The 14,207-nt window shown below is 41.0% G+C and overlaps 1 protein-coding gene across 1 annotated transcript in view; it reads right to left on the bottom strand.

Annotated features, from left to right (window-relative positions):
• Positions 1–1,563: 1,563 nt before the first annotated feature.
• The window catches only part of HSD17B12 (hydroxysteroid 17-beta dehydrogenase 12), a 46,002-nt gene continuing 33,358 nt past the window's right edge, over positions 1,564–14,207 (bottom strand). Inside the window, exons 8-11 of the mRNA XM_035116045.3 lie at positions 8,609–8,690; positions 6,280–6,345; positions 3,189–3,338; positions 1,564–2,104 (exon numbers count right to left, since the gene is read on the bottom strand). Of these exons, the coding sequence (XP_034971936.1) occupies positions 2,000–2,104; positions 3,189–3,338; positions 6,280–6,345; positions 8,609–8,690 (403 nt within the window). The 3' untranslated portion in view covers positions 1,564–1,999. The remainder of the gene's footprint in view (positions 2,105–3,188; positions 3,339–6,279; positions 6,346–8,608; positions 8,691–14,207) is intronic.

Below are 14,207 nucleotides of genomic sequence, written 5' to 3'. Positions count from 1 at the left end.
TACAAACAAATGGAAATTTAATATTCCATAAAATATCTATTTGTATGTTTGCATGTTTGAGCAATTTATCTTTAACCCTGTTTTCTCTATGGTTGTTTATTTTTGTTCAGAAAAGCACAACTTTCCCTTGTGTTAGTGGGTGCATGTGTGCCTGCTGCTGCCACCAACCCATTGCTTCCCCTGCCCTTTCCCCACCCCATCTCTTTGAGCAGTCTTGCGGCTGGGATAGCACAGCAGCAGTGCTTCACCTTATGCATTGCAACTGCCTTACAAATGGTTGTAAGAGAAGCTTTATATAGCCAAAATCCATCTTCTTTCAAATAACTATTTAGAAAATTCAGGCACATTCTGGGACAAAACTTGTTTCTCAATCCTTATCAGCACCATTGCATCGGTTTTCATTTATTTTCTATATACAGTATCATTTAACACACATTTACTTTCAAACCAGAGCCTTAAATTACTTCTCCAATGGTAGTCGATGAAACAGAATGCAGTTTCTACCATCAATAAATGTGCTCAAACACACACAAGTGATTCTTCAGAACATAGGCAACTGATCATGATCCATCATTTAAGGGCAATGGTAGTGGGTAATTTTTGCTTTTCTGATTCACCTTGTAGGTAGGGTTCTTCAGCTACCACAAGCCACCATTAGTTCAGCACCCTTAGGATTCTTTGCTCTCTATACAGAGTTGCCTGTAAAGGCAGCCAATTTTTTAAAATGTAGTTTCCACGATGCACATTCTCAGTTCATTGGGTCTGTAGTGTAGGGCCAATATATACATATCAAATAATATTTCTATCAGTATCTAATTTCAAACCTATGTTAAGCAACAACATAGCCTTGGATCCAAGAGTTCTGGTGCAAGAGGAGGGCATGTCAGTTTGTACAAGATTCCCCTTTCCCCCAATTTTCCCTTCCTATTGTAGCCTTCTGTGACACTCTATACTATTCTAAAGAGTTTCCTCAATCCTCAGAGGTAGCTTTGGAAGGGGTGGCGCAGGAAAGCCCTGTTGTACAAGCACATCTTTCAATCCAGGGTACAAGTAATTTAAGGATTTTTTTTTCATAGAATTGGAAGAGACCACGAGGATCATCTAGTTCAACTCCCTGCAGTGCTGGAATCTTTCATCCAACGTGTGGCTTGAACCCAAAACCCTGGGATTAAGAGTCTCATTGCTCTACCAACCGATCTAAATCACTATCAGAGTAACTGGCAAGATTTGTTACTGCAATCTGTAGCATTTGTCTTCCAACAGAGGTGGGTATATTAAGCCCACCTCTCTTAATATACCATTTTAGTAAAATGACTAGCATTAGTAAACAAAAGTATTGCCAATGGATAAAATCTATACAGCTATCCCTTTCACTTCAATCTGATCAAGACTGCAACAAATTCACATTAACAGTGTCTTAGGTGGGGAGATCATGTAGAAGGGAGTGGAATGCCTAAAGAAGTCTATGCTGACAAGGCAAGGATTTTGTGGCCCATGTGTGATAGAGGGAAAACTTGTCCAATTTCATTCACAATAAAGACCATTGTGTGACTTCTTGCAAAGTAAAAATAAATGACAACAAATATTTAATGAAAGAAATACTGCTTTGACCAGTTCAATACCAATATTAGTCTTGCTCTGTATCAACACCAACAATGTTCCACATCAAGTTCTGTCAAATTTATCACATTGACATCATTTCCCAAACCAAACATCTGTTGGTGTTAAGCGCATTTTAGGAAAGCTAGTAACTACAAGTACCCGTTACTGTTCCAAGTCACAATGAAAAAGCACATTCTAAAACAATGATGCAGAACAACAACAAACAAAAACAAGAAGTTGCTGGTTGCCTTTTCCATGCTCCTCAGTTTTCTCTTTGTCCACGCTGGACTGTGGTCCCAAAAGAAAATCCCATTCGAAAGAACTTTAAGATATGACCAGTATTTCACTCCTCAATGTATCCACAGAACTACCAACAAATTGGTCAAGATGATGCAACTCAGTTCTTCTTTAATTTCTTCAAATTATGAGCTCTTATTTTTAGGTTCGTGTCCAACGCCATCTTTGTGTAATACCACTTGGGCACAAACCTGCAAAACCAGGTCTAAGAAATGGAGGAAGAAAAAGGTTTATTATCAAATCTCTGAAGACCATAATTTAATGTGACCATAAGGGAAACAAAATTATAACAGTGACACTCAGATATTAACAAGATACAAGAGCCCTGCTGGATCAGGTCAAAGGACTCTCAGAGGTGGGAAATCTTTGGTCCTTCAGATGTTGAGGAATGACAACTGCCATCAGCCCCAGCAAATATGGACAAAGGCCAGGGATGATGGAAGCATCAACAATATTTGGAGAGCCAAATATTCCCCACCCGTGGCCTATCTAGTCCAACAACCTGTTCTTACAGTGGCGACCAGATGCCTATAGGAAGCCCACAAACAGCACCGGATATTCTAAGACAGGAGGGAAGCCTCCAGTCCATGGACCAAACTTGGCCTGCGGGGGGTTCAAATTTATTGTCATATATATTGTCAGGTGTGGGGCAGATAAAGACATGGCACAACTGGAAGCCGTAAAAGTGCAATCCTTGTAGTGCATCGGCAAGGGAAAGCATTTGGTTCAAGGAGCCAAAGCACCAAAGCATGCAAAAAAATATTTCAGCTAAAGCCTTCTGGATCAGCTGTGCAGGGCTTTGCATAGAGCAGTGTTTCTCAACCTTGGGTCTCCAGCTGTTGTTGGACCTACAACTCCCATCACCTTTGACTACTGGTCTTGCTAGCTAGGGATGATGGGAATTGTAGTCCAGCAACAGCTGGAGACCCAAGGTTGAGCAACATTGACATAGAGCAGGCACCCCCAAACTTCAGCCATCCAGATGTTTTGGACTACAATTCCCATCATCCCTGACCACTGGTCCTGTTAGCTAGGGATCATGGGAGTTGTAGGCCAAAACATCTGGAGGGCCGCAGTTTGGGGATGCCTGGCATAGAGGTTCCCAAGTGCCAAGCAGCCAGCTGGTTGTGAGCTATCTGGTGTCATCATGACATCGTGTGAATGACAGGTAGGTTGTCCCACCCATCTGTCAAAGTTGACCTGCAATGGGAGTCAAAAAGGTTCTCCACCCCTATTTTCTTTCCACAAATAGCAAAAGTACTAAGAGTAATAAACTGACTAATACATACCACCAATGCATGTGTTGGGTATCCAGGAGTTTGTGTCTCAAGACCAACGGTGTTGAGGGCATATTTTACATAGTCTCGAGGAGAAGGTTTAAATGCTGATGGTTTACGGATTTTGGTCATGTTTGTAGCTACAAAATATGGCTGAACACTCTGAAAAGGAAAGGAATAGCAGAATGTTTTTCTTGTTCTTAAATATGCCTTCATGGATAATTATTATGCCAAGAAACAAGTATCGTGATGAATACAAAGTGATTCAACATGCAAACAGCTTTTACTATATCGTATGCAACTATGTTTTCTTCACATTCAACAATTTATTATTACACATTTTTGCTTCTCAGGTAGACCTCACAAAGCAATTTATAGAAAATAATTAAAACATAAGTAATTCACGATGTGCAAATTCTTCTCCAAACACAACTACTAGTTCACTTTTGATGTTCTATTCCACCCCAATAGCCATCATCTCTATTAAAATGGCCATCAGAAGACCTTGCATCAGGTAACTGCTGACAGGGATATGGTGCTTCTCTTCCACATATGCCCACCCACCTGCTCTCTCCTCTCCCTGCCCTGCTGTTGTCACCAATCCAGTGATTCCAAATCAGCAGAAAGGGCTGGGGAAGGGGTGGCACAAGGCAGTAACAAACTTTGCCTAACTCAGTATGCTGGTTCTTAAGGATGTGGCAGGCCGGATGTAAATATCCCCTTGTGGAAATAAGACTATTTGGGTAGTTAAAAACTATAGTCACTGTTCCATAGTATTTATTTAAATAGTAGTAATACCGGTATGCACCATTTTGATACTGCTTATAGGTGCCAATAAGACTACTGTCTGCAATGGAAATAGAAGATGGGTAGCTCATCTCAAGCCACATCTCACTGTGTAGCTCTCATTGTACCATACCCTCTGGGTAGCATCCTGCATTCACAAACCAAGCTATTCTAGATTTTAAGTGAACCTTTAACACAGTTTATAAGACCAAAATGCAAGATATAAGTTAACTAACTGTAAGTCTTGAAAAGTCCCACTTTCACCCAACACCAAACCATGGCTTAATACTATGAGCTTGAGTTGGAACAATCCCAAGTGAAGCATTAGGCTTGCGTGTTAAGCCCCCTCCCCAATCCACCAGCTGCAGAGTCAGGACAATGGCATTGGCTTGTTGTGCTGTCCAGACTGGGGGTCGTAGTTCATGCTCTGATCAGCCTTTAACAACAGGTTGTGAAACGGGTTTGTTTAACTAACCAGTTTGTGATAAACCAGGGGTGTGTAACCTTTTTTCAGTCCAAGGGCTGTGTTCCTTTCTGGCCAACTCTTCAGGAACCACCTGCCACTGGTGGGCAGGAGGCAAAAGTGGATAGAGCAATGAATACAATTTTTTACCTTTGTAGTTTCTACACCCACCTAATACATGCCTTTCTATCCTGCATCCAGGCAATACAGGTGAATTATTAGAGTTCAGGGAGAGATTCCAGCCAGGTAAGGGGAGGAAACAGTGGAGGGTGTGGCCTTGGGAGATGGTGTGGCCTTGAGAGAGTCCTGAGGGCTAGGCAGAGAAGCCAGGGATGGGGGACCATATTCCTTTGTGTCCTACCTATGTGCTAAACCACAATTGGATGGGATGACTGAAAGGAAACACGGCCAAAGTCCTTTTCCCAGCTGCATGGCAAAAGCTGAGAAAAAGAGCTCAACATGCGAGCATGAGTCTTTGCTTAGGATTGTTTTCGCTCATGCATGTGATGCTAAACCATGGTTTAATATTACGTGCAAACTTGCCTAGTATCTAAAGTTGTGTTGCTCAGCTACAGCACTGGGTGGCGCCAGAAGATGGACTACTGGCAACCAAACTAAATGTAGTATAGCAGTCATAGCATTATACAGTTTTTGGTCTAAGAGCTGGTCTATTCATCTCCATCATTCTTCAAATGCACATTTAGTACTGTAGTACCTTTCAACATTGCCTTTCCTCAATTCAATATTTTATTCATTCACCTTCTAAGATAGCTTACATAGGTGTTTCATTTCCCCAAAGTAAAGTTACAGAAAAGCAGAAAAGGATCTTCCAACCACAATCAATGAAGTTAAATCCATTTATTTCAACGAGTCTACTCCCAAGCAAGGAATATCACCCCCTGAATGTTATTGTTTTAAATAGATATATTTTAAACTGCCCTAGGTTCTTAACTGATGAAGAGCAGTTTAAAAATGGACTAAATAAATAAAATATAAAGTTACACATTAAACCTTGTAAGTACCAATTAGCATACAAAAATTGGTCATGAAGAGCAGCAGCAGTAAAAGCAAATATAAGAAACTGTCCCACCTTAAATAAATTTTGGAACAGTCATGTTCAGGCAGACACTAAAAACACATAATTAAATAGAGCCACCTCTCAAGGGAGTTCAGTCCACAAAGTGGGCACAACTGATGAAAAGGCACTGCTTCTAGTGCAGGGATGTCCAACTAGTAGATCACGATCTACCGGTAGATCCCCGGCTGATCGTGGTAGATCGTGGGATCCTTATCGTGTACAAAAAGTTACGGAGGGAAAGTTAAAAAAGACTCTCTGCAACCCCCCCCCCAAAAGCTCAACAACTCTGGGCAATCCACCCACTCCATGCACGCTCCTCCTCCCTCTAATGACAATGGGTAGATCACTACCAGCTTTTTTATACAGTGGTGCCTCACAAGACGAATTTAATTCGTTTCGCGAGTCCATTCGTTTTGCGAAAAATTTGTCTTGCGAATCACGGTTTCCCATAGGAATGCATTGAATTTTCTTTTTTTGCCCATAGGAATGCATTAATTAAATTTCAATGCATTCCTATGGGAAACCGCGATTCGCAAGACGAATTTTTCACAAAACGAATTCGTCTTGCGAGTCACCATCAGATCGCAAGACGCATTCGTCTTGCGAAGAATTCGTCTTGCAGGGCATTCGTCTTGTGAGGTACCACTGTACTGGGAGTAGATCACAATCTCTTGGGGGTTGGACATGCCTGGGATACCACTAAGCCTAGGTCAGCATATTAACTGGTAACCAGTTAAACAACAGTAGAGGTATAACAACAGAACAGTTTACCTCACCTGCACAATGATACCTTTATTTTTGTATTCTGCACTGAGACCTTGAGAGAAGTAATCAACAAAAGCCTAAATAAATGCAATGGGAAAGTATGTTAGGAATGTACTACATGCAGATGAACTTATAGCATAATTTATATATTTTCCTCATGAAAGACAAACCCTGCCTAATTCTACAAATATAGCCTTCGTTGGGAGGTGGTATTTCAAGCCAAAAGCTGTGTGTATGTGACGGAAGTTATACAAGGGGACTGCAACCAAACCATGGTTGATTGGGATGAGGATGCTAATCTAGATGCTCTCCTTTCTCCAGTTTCTAGAATCACATGCGTAACTAAGTTTTTAAAAAGTACTTCATCTTCACCAACTAAAACATGTTCATAGCCATCACTTTGTGTTCAAACTATATTCTCATCTACAGATGAATTAGAAATGCCAAAGGTGAGTCCCATACATACATACCGGTACCACACTTCCCTAGAAATGCAACATTCAATTTTCTAAGAATCCCAGCCTTTAGAGATTATGGTGTGGCTTGTAACGTAATGCCAAACGATTGTTTTAACGTAATGAGGATGAGTCACAGCCTCACATTCTCCCCTCAACTCTGTCCTCCTTTAGAGAAGCCACAAGGCAATCAGAAGCTTCCCACTTCCATTTCAGATTAACTACAGGTTAGCATATTGTCAAGATTCCTCAACTGTCATTAATCTTAACTAAGAGTAGCTGAAAAAACTCACTTTCTTAAACTGTTTTAAAATTAATTTGTTTCAACCAAACTTAGTCAAGAATAGCCACAACTTGTGTTGCATAACACAGCAAGCTGTGGTTAATCTAAACTGGAAACAAAAGCTTCTCAACTCCTCACAGCTGTGCTGGAGGAGGGAGAGAGCTACGTGATCCTAAGCCTCACAGTGGTTTATATTCATAATGCTAAATGGTGGTTTAGTATTATATCCAGCCAACCTCAATAGTGAACAAGGCTGGCTTAAATCTCATGAGAAGGGGCTAATTAAGGCCTTGTATCTGAAGAAGTGTGCATGCACATGAAAGCTCATACCAATGACAAACTTAGTTGGTCTCTAAGGTGCTACTGGAAGGAATTTTTATTTTATTTTGTAAGGTCTGATATGGGAGTTTTGCATCTGGAAATCTCAGAAGGACAAATAATCTCATAATTACTTGTAACCTCATAGATTACCGTAATGAGCTTTATGTGGGGCTACCCTTGGGCTTAGCTTGGAAGCTGCAACTAGATCAGAATGCAGCAGTTAGGGTGCTGAATAAGGTACCTAGCTATACACATAATACACCTTTAGTAAAGTGCTTTGGGATGCCTCACATGAAGGCATCCCATACATGCGCTAAAAGAGTAAAGAGAATATCTACCTATTTGCTATCAAACCATGGTCAGTGCTATGTTTTTAACATATAAAGCCCTGAACAACTTGGGACCGGGATACCTGGCAGACCTGCTTCCCCTAGAACAGGCATGGCCAAACTTGGCTCTCCAGCTGTTTTGGGGCTACAATTCCCATCATCCCTGACCACTGGTCCTGTTAGCGAAGGATGATGGGAATTGTAGTCCCAAAACAGCTGGAGGGCCAACTTTGGCCATGCCTGCCCTAGACCAGGCATCCCCAAACTTCGGCCCTCCAGATGTTTTGGACTACAGTTCCCATCTTCCCCGACCACTGGTCCTGTTCGCTAGGGATCATGGGAGTTGTAGGGCAAAACATATGGAGGGTCGCAGTTTGGGGATGCCTGCCCTATATAAACCTCATCAATCTTTACCATCATTGGAGGCAGTCTAGCTGGTTGTGCCATCATGGCTGGTGGATTGCCAGCCAGTGACAACTTTTCCATCGTGACATTGGTTCTCTGGAATACCCTCACCCTGTGCAATTCGAGAGGCATCAACTTTGATGTGTGCTATCCCCTGCTCTAAACGTTGCTTGAAATATTACAAGTTGATTTGCTAAATATGCTTACAAATTACAGTGACTGCCCACCAGAAAGCACTTGGTTAATTTTTTTTATTCCTCATAGGAGGTGCAGTTCATAACATCTGGGGAGGGGGGAGCATGAACAGAGACAACATCATGTCATCTCTTAATCAGAATGCCACACAAGATTTTAGGACATGGAAAAAAAATATTTAAAAACACCTATGCTCACTTTTTGCTGGGCTTTCTTCTTTGTGACTTATTTTACAATTTTAATTTTAAAGGATTTTAGTGTGAATTATATTCAGTGTTACTGTCTATTGTATACCATCAAGATAACTTGGTAGGATGATCAGTACATAAATGCAATAAAGGGATAAATTTACCTTGGTTGCGGAATAAACAGTCAGCAATGGAGTTGGCTTAACCGCAGAAAAAGAGGATATGTTTACTATAACTCCCTTGGACCTGAACAAGTAAACATAACATATCAAATCAACCATTAGAAACAGAAGAACTGGGACAGGTTATTACAGAAACCAAAGTCTGTTTTACAAATATTTTTTCCATGGCCGGTTCCCTAAGTGACAGTTTAGGTCTCAGCATCTGCTCTATGGGTACATATACCTGTGTAGGCATGGATACGTGATAACAACATGTTTTGCTGAAATGATAATTTAATGCCTCTTAGAGCTTAGCTTCTCTCTGGCTCCTGCTTTGGTGCCTTCTTTTCTTCCAAGAGAAACACCCAACCTCACAATCCTCTGGTGCCAACCCACAATCCCAGGTCATGCTTCTGCTATAAAATGAAAGTCAACACAACCATGTGTGCATTCAGAGAGACCTCTTCAGATGCCAATTAAAAGAAAAGCAGCATGAGTTAATAGGGACAAATAATTCTGATTCCCCACACTGTACGGGCATTCTTCATTCTCTAACACAAAAAAGTGAATGCTTATTTTAACATGGCGGTTCCCGTCTGCAGTTTTTACCAGTACTAGAATAAAAAGTACAACAAATTTAAAAGTCTCTTACCCAATTTGCACTTGATTAAAAATGTTTTTAAAATGGAATAATCCAATTATTTTAATGCTACAGTCCTAGTAACTACAAGATTTTCCCGAAGGTCCAGGGCACTAAGGTTATCTCTTTGTAGGTGCAACACATGATAAAGCGGGGCACTAGCAGGAACAGATTCAATGACAAAACAAAACGTTTTCCACGCAACAATGGTCCCATCCAAGCATTTTTCCTTTGTGAAAGTCAAGGCAACATAATAACCCAAAGGTAGGTTAGAGGATAAGAATTATGAAGATTTTGCTGATACCAAGATCGGGGGGGGGGAGGGAGAGAGAGAGAGAGAGAAGGTGTGAGAGAGACTGGACAATAGCTTGGCAAGCTGGAAATGAGCCAATGGATATCCTTATATATAAAATTTTACTACACATTCTCTAGCCCTTTCTAATCAGATTTGTTTAACATGAATGCACAAAGTGACTGACTGAAGAAACCCTAATACCTCATCAGCATTCTACCTTAAGCAATATTGTAGAAAAACATGCTATATTTAGCTCTCCCATTGTTGTTATGGCAACCCTCGTCTGCCCCAGCTCTATGTAAAGTGGTAAAAAGCAAGCTGCCTCTGTAATACAATTAACTTCTAGAGGCGGCCGGGGGGGGGGGGGAGCCAACAATTTAATTTTTGCCGTGATTTGAATTGTGCACCACTGCTCTAGGCAAAGATTGTGCTGTTGTGCTGAACAGTGTACCACTTATCTTTGTGCAGTATGGTTATGGAAAGAATATACATAACAGGTGATGAATTTGGCTTTATGCAGAATGTAAGTAACCTTACCACAGAATGTGGATCTTTTTCTTAAGAGGGTTGGAACAATTTCTAGCACCTCGAGAAAGACTGCATAGTATTTGCTTCTCAGGGAGTGTCAGTCTGTTCAAACAACCATCTACTCGCACAAGATGTTGCTCACGAGTGGTCAGAGTGGTCTGCATTGACCTTTAAGCAGACTATGAAGACATTTTTATTTCAGTGCACTTTCTGGTGAAGTGTGGTGTGCTGCTATTTTTAGATAGGAAAAGGAGTAGCTATGTATTTAATTGCTTTATGTTGCTTTAGTTCTGTGAACTGCCTTGCAACTATTAATTATTTTTAATAATCAATTTCTGACTATTTTATAGAAGGCATCAATTTCATACCACTGTGGTTTTATTATACCACACAGAGTGGGCTGAGGCAGGGGATTATTTTCTATTTGTATATGTGAAATCATGATCGTTGCAATACTAAACCACCAATTTATGGTTGCAATGCATTTGATGTTTAATGCTTTTTGTTCTCAATTCTTGTGGCTATAAAATATGTTTTATAAAGTCAAAGCGCACATTTTTTATTATCATTACTGTCAGCAGCGTCATCCTAAGATAGTATACAAATATTATACGCCAAACGTGGTGGTGGATCATTGCATGAATTACTTATGCCAAGCCCATCTTCTCCAGGTTTGGTCACAGGTGGATTATCAGTTGAAGATGACAAAACGCAAGTTAGAAACCACCAATTGAGCATCCATGGAAAGTGATGGATCAAGGAATACCCCTAAGGTACATACCTACTACTCCAAGAACAATGTAACTGCGACCAGGACAGATTGAACCATCTTATCCAGGTCTCCAGTACTCATAACCAAAAATAGCTCTGCTTTGTGGAATTAAGTTTCAGCTTGTTAACCTGTATTCACCCTGCATTGACTCTAGACACTGGTTCATCACCTCCACTGCCTCCCTGAGATCAGACAATGGAATCAAGAGGAAAAGCAGTGAGTCATCTGTATCCTGGTGACATCTCAGCTCAAAAACGCCAGATGATTTCATCCAAAGATTTGATGTAAATATTCAAAAGCACGAGAAAAAAATGGAACTTTATGGTACACCATAGGCCAAAGGCCACAGGGTAAGACAGCAGTCTCCAATCACCACTTTCTGAGTACACGCATATGTATGGTAATGGAACTGCTGGAAGAATGGTATCACATATACTCATCCCAGCAAGATGGCCCAGAAGCATATAACAGTTGATAGTTCTGAAAACTACTGACTGATCCAAAAGAAACAGTAGGCTAGCACTCTCCCTTGTCCATTTCCCAGATATATTATCCACCATAGCTGTTTGTGCCAAAACAAAGCCTAAAACCAGCCTAAAACAGATCCAAAGAATCGGTTTTATTCAGAAAACTCTGGAGTGGAGATGCAACTGCATACAGTGGCTCCTCAACTTACGAATTACTCAACATCTGAAGTTTTCGACTTACGAACAGGGAAAATGGCCGCACGCTTACAAATTTTTCTACATCCAAACTGAAACCTTTGGCAGTTTTAAATGCGGTTTCCTCGACTTATGAATTTTAAATGCGGTTTCCTCGACTTACGAATTTTTCCGAATATTTTTTTCCTATGGGAAACCGCTTTTCGACTTACTAACTTTTCGACCTACGAATGTGCATTCGGAACGGATTAAGTTTGTAAGTCGAGGGACCACTGTATTTGAATGTGTAGCTAGAAAGTATGAAAGACTGGATACAAAACTATAGTTAATATCATGGCCTTTCACCATCCAAATGAGTTCCTCTGGACAACAATGAGCAAATGCAATGGTGGCAGAGGTAAGAGTCTTTACAATCATCACAACCCAGAGTTGACCCTAGTATGGGACTAATGTGTTTGGTCTGATTTGTCTTCTGCCATTTGCACACTTAACAGCCTTCCCTTTCATTTAATTATTCCTACCTCCTCAGAAAACCAAGGGATAGCCAAACTCTATAGAAAGGGAAAGGACATTTAGAAGCAAATTGTGTCATTAGCTTGTGACTCCTTATTTCAGAGATCAACTAGGGCTATAACAGAACAACCAGCAGGAAAATTCCAAGAAACAACAGAAATCCATAGAAATCCATAAGCCTTTGGGAGGTGTACCAACGTAATGGGTTCCTCATCTCTGCAGATGTCACCAACAGCTCCTAACCCGAACAAAACACCAAAACTTGTACATGCTCAGCTAAATGTTGCTGGATATCAGGCCAAATATAATCTCGGATAGGTCAATAGAGTCCTGAATTATTAACTGCAAAAAGAACTGGATGAGAATAGCAATGGGCTGGTAATGGAAGACACTGTCTGAGTGGTATTTAAGATTGACGGATACTTGTGTGAGAACATGGTAAGTAGAAGCTATTCTTTGAGTAACACAGAGAAAATGACTGAAATCTGTCACACACAACTCTCAGAATCTGTGGAGAGATACATGCAACAAGACCATCACACAAGGACAAGCAGGGATGCCAGAAAGGTTAGGAAAGTATTTGCAACTCTTGAGAACAAAATATGTATCTGTTTTTCTTTCCATGTCCGCATGTGTAAGATTCCAAATATTGAGTAATTTTTTTAAAAAATGTTGGCTACTTCCAACTCTCCCTGATCATCCTAAACTCCAGAGAAGGATAGTGTGCCATCATCTGCAGGGAGTGAACAGATTATCTTCACTGTATTATGCTCAGGAACTAGAGCAAGTGATATGGCAGTATTAAATTGGATGCTAAAGACTACTACGGTCTCAGAGAAGTTCTGAGCAAGTCTGAGATATGTGAGGAACACATATAAGAGGAAATCTATAAAAGGGAATTGAACTGTCTGCATCAACATTGTTACGGTTGAAGTCAAGAAATTCAGAAGCTTGTGAAATATACATTAGCAATTATTTGATCTCTAGACTGAGTCACCACAAATCAGTAAAAGTGGGTGGGCAGAATTCTTATGGAGGCAAGCGGGAACCCTACCAAGAATGAAGAGACTGGAATAGATCACCTGCAGCGAGACTAGTTTTCCAGCTACCTTAGTATGTGTCTCAACTGAGCAAGAGGGAATCGATCTCTGCAGAAGAGGGGTGGGAAACCTATGGCTCTTGAGATGCTGTTGGCCTCCCATCTCCCATCAGCCTCAGCCAGCATGACCAGTCATCAGAGATGATGTGATCAATAGCTCAGCAACATCTGGAATACCACACATTCCCCTCTGTGATAGAAGACCATTTCTAACACACAGTGCTGAAAATGACACTTACACCAGTCTGAAGCAGGATGAGGAAGATACCAATGGCACGGTGTCTTCTTGCATCCATTCTTTCTTTCTAATTCACTTGGGAGGAATGGAGGAAGTGGGGAGTTTTACACTTTCAGAAGGAATACTTGCCTCGTGCAGCAGTCAAATGCCTTGGAAACCCCAACACAAGCTCTATAGGACTTGGTGTGCTAGCCTTATAGACAGGATGCATTATAGGAGACAAGCACCAAAAAGTTGTACAGTGGTACCTCAAGAACTGAATTCGTTCAGGAGGTCTGTTCTTAACCTGAGGTACTATTTTAGCTAATGGGGCCTCCCGCTGCTGCCACGGCGCAATTTCTGTTCTCATCCTGAAGCAAAGTTCTTAGCCCGAGGTACTATTTCTGGATTAACGGAGTCTGTAACCTGAAGCGTCTAACCTGAGGTATCACTGTATATATTACAGCACCATGTTACTCCAGGAGTTTCCTACTTTTGTTTGCACACTTCCCCCAATCTGCCACCTGCAATACAACTAGAGCTTTTTCTCTATACCCATTTTGCTTCCTGTGCCTCTCAGAAATGGCATTAAGAAGGTTATTCCCGGGAACATCCCAGTAACCACAGCCACCCCCACAGAACTGCAGGTTGTTGAGTTCACGCCGATGAGTCAGAAGGGTTTTTTAAAATTCCATTTTAAAAGAAATCACCACAACAGTGAAGGGGAAAGGGAAAATAAAAAAGGGAATCAAGTGGAGATAGGCTTCCACGTCTGATGATTCATGCACCCAGAACCATGACTCACACGGCATTACTTTGCCACTAAAACATGGAGGCCAGGCTGATTAGTCATAGTAATGAATTTTTCAAAGAAAG

This window comes from Zootoca vivipara, chromosome 1, assembly GCF_965207765.1.
Source record: "Zootoca vivipara chromosome 1, rZooViv2.hap1.1, whole genome shotgun sequence".
Classification (NCBI taxonomy): Eukaryota; Metazoa; Chordata; class Lepidosauria; order Squamata; family Lacertidae; genus Zootoca; species Zootoca vivipara.
The sequence above is the reverse complement of the archived record's forward strand: the minus strand, read 5'-3'. Positions and strand labels throughout refer to the sequence as shown.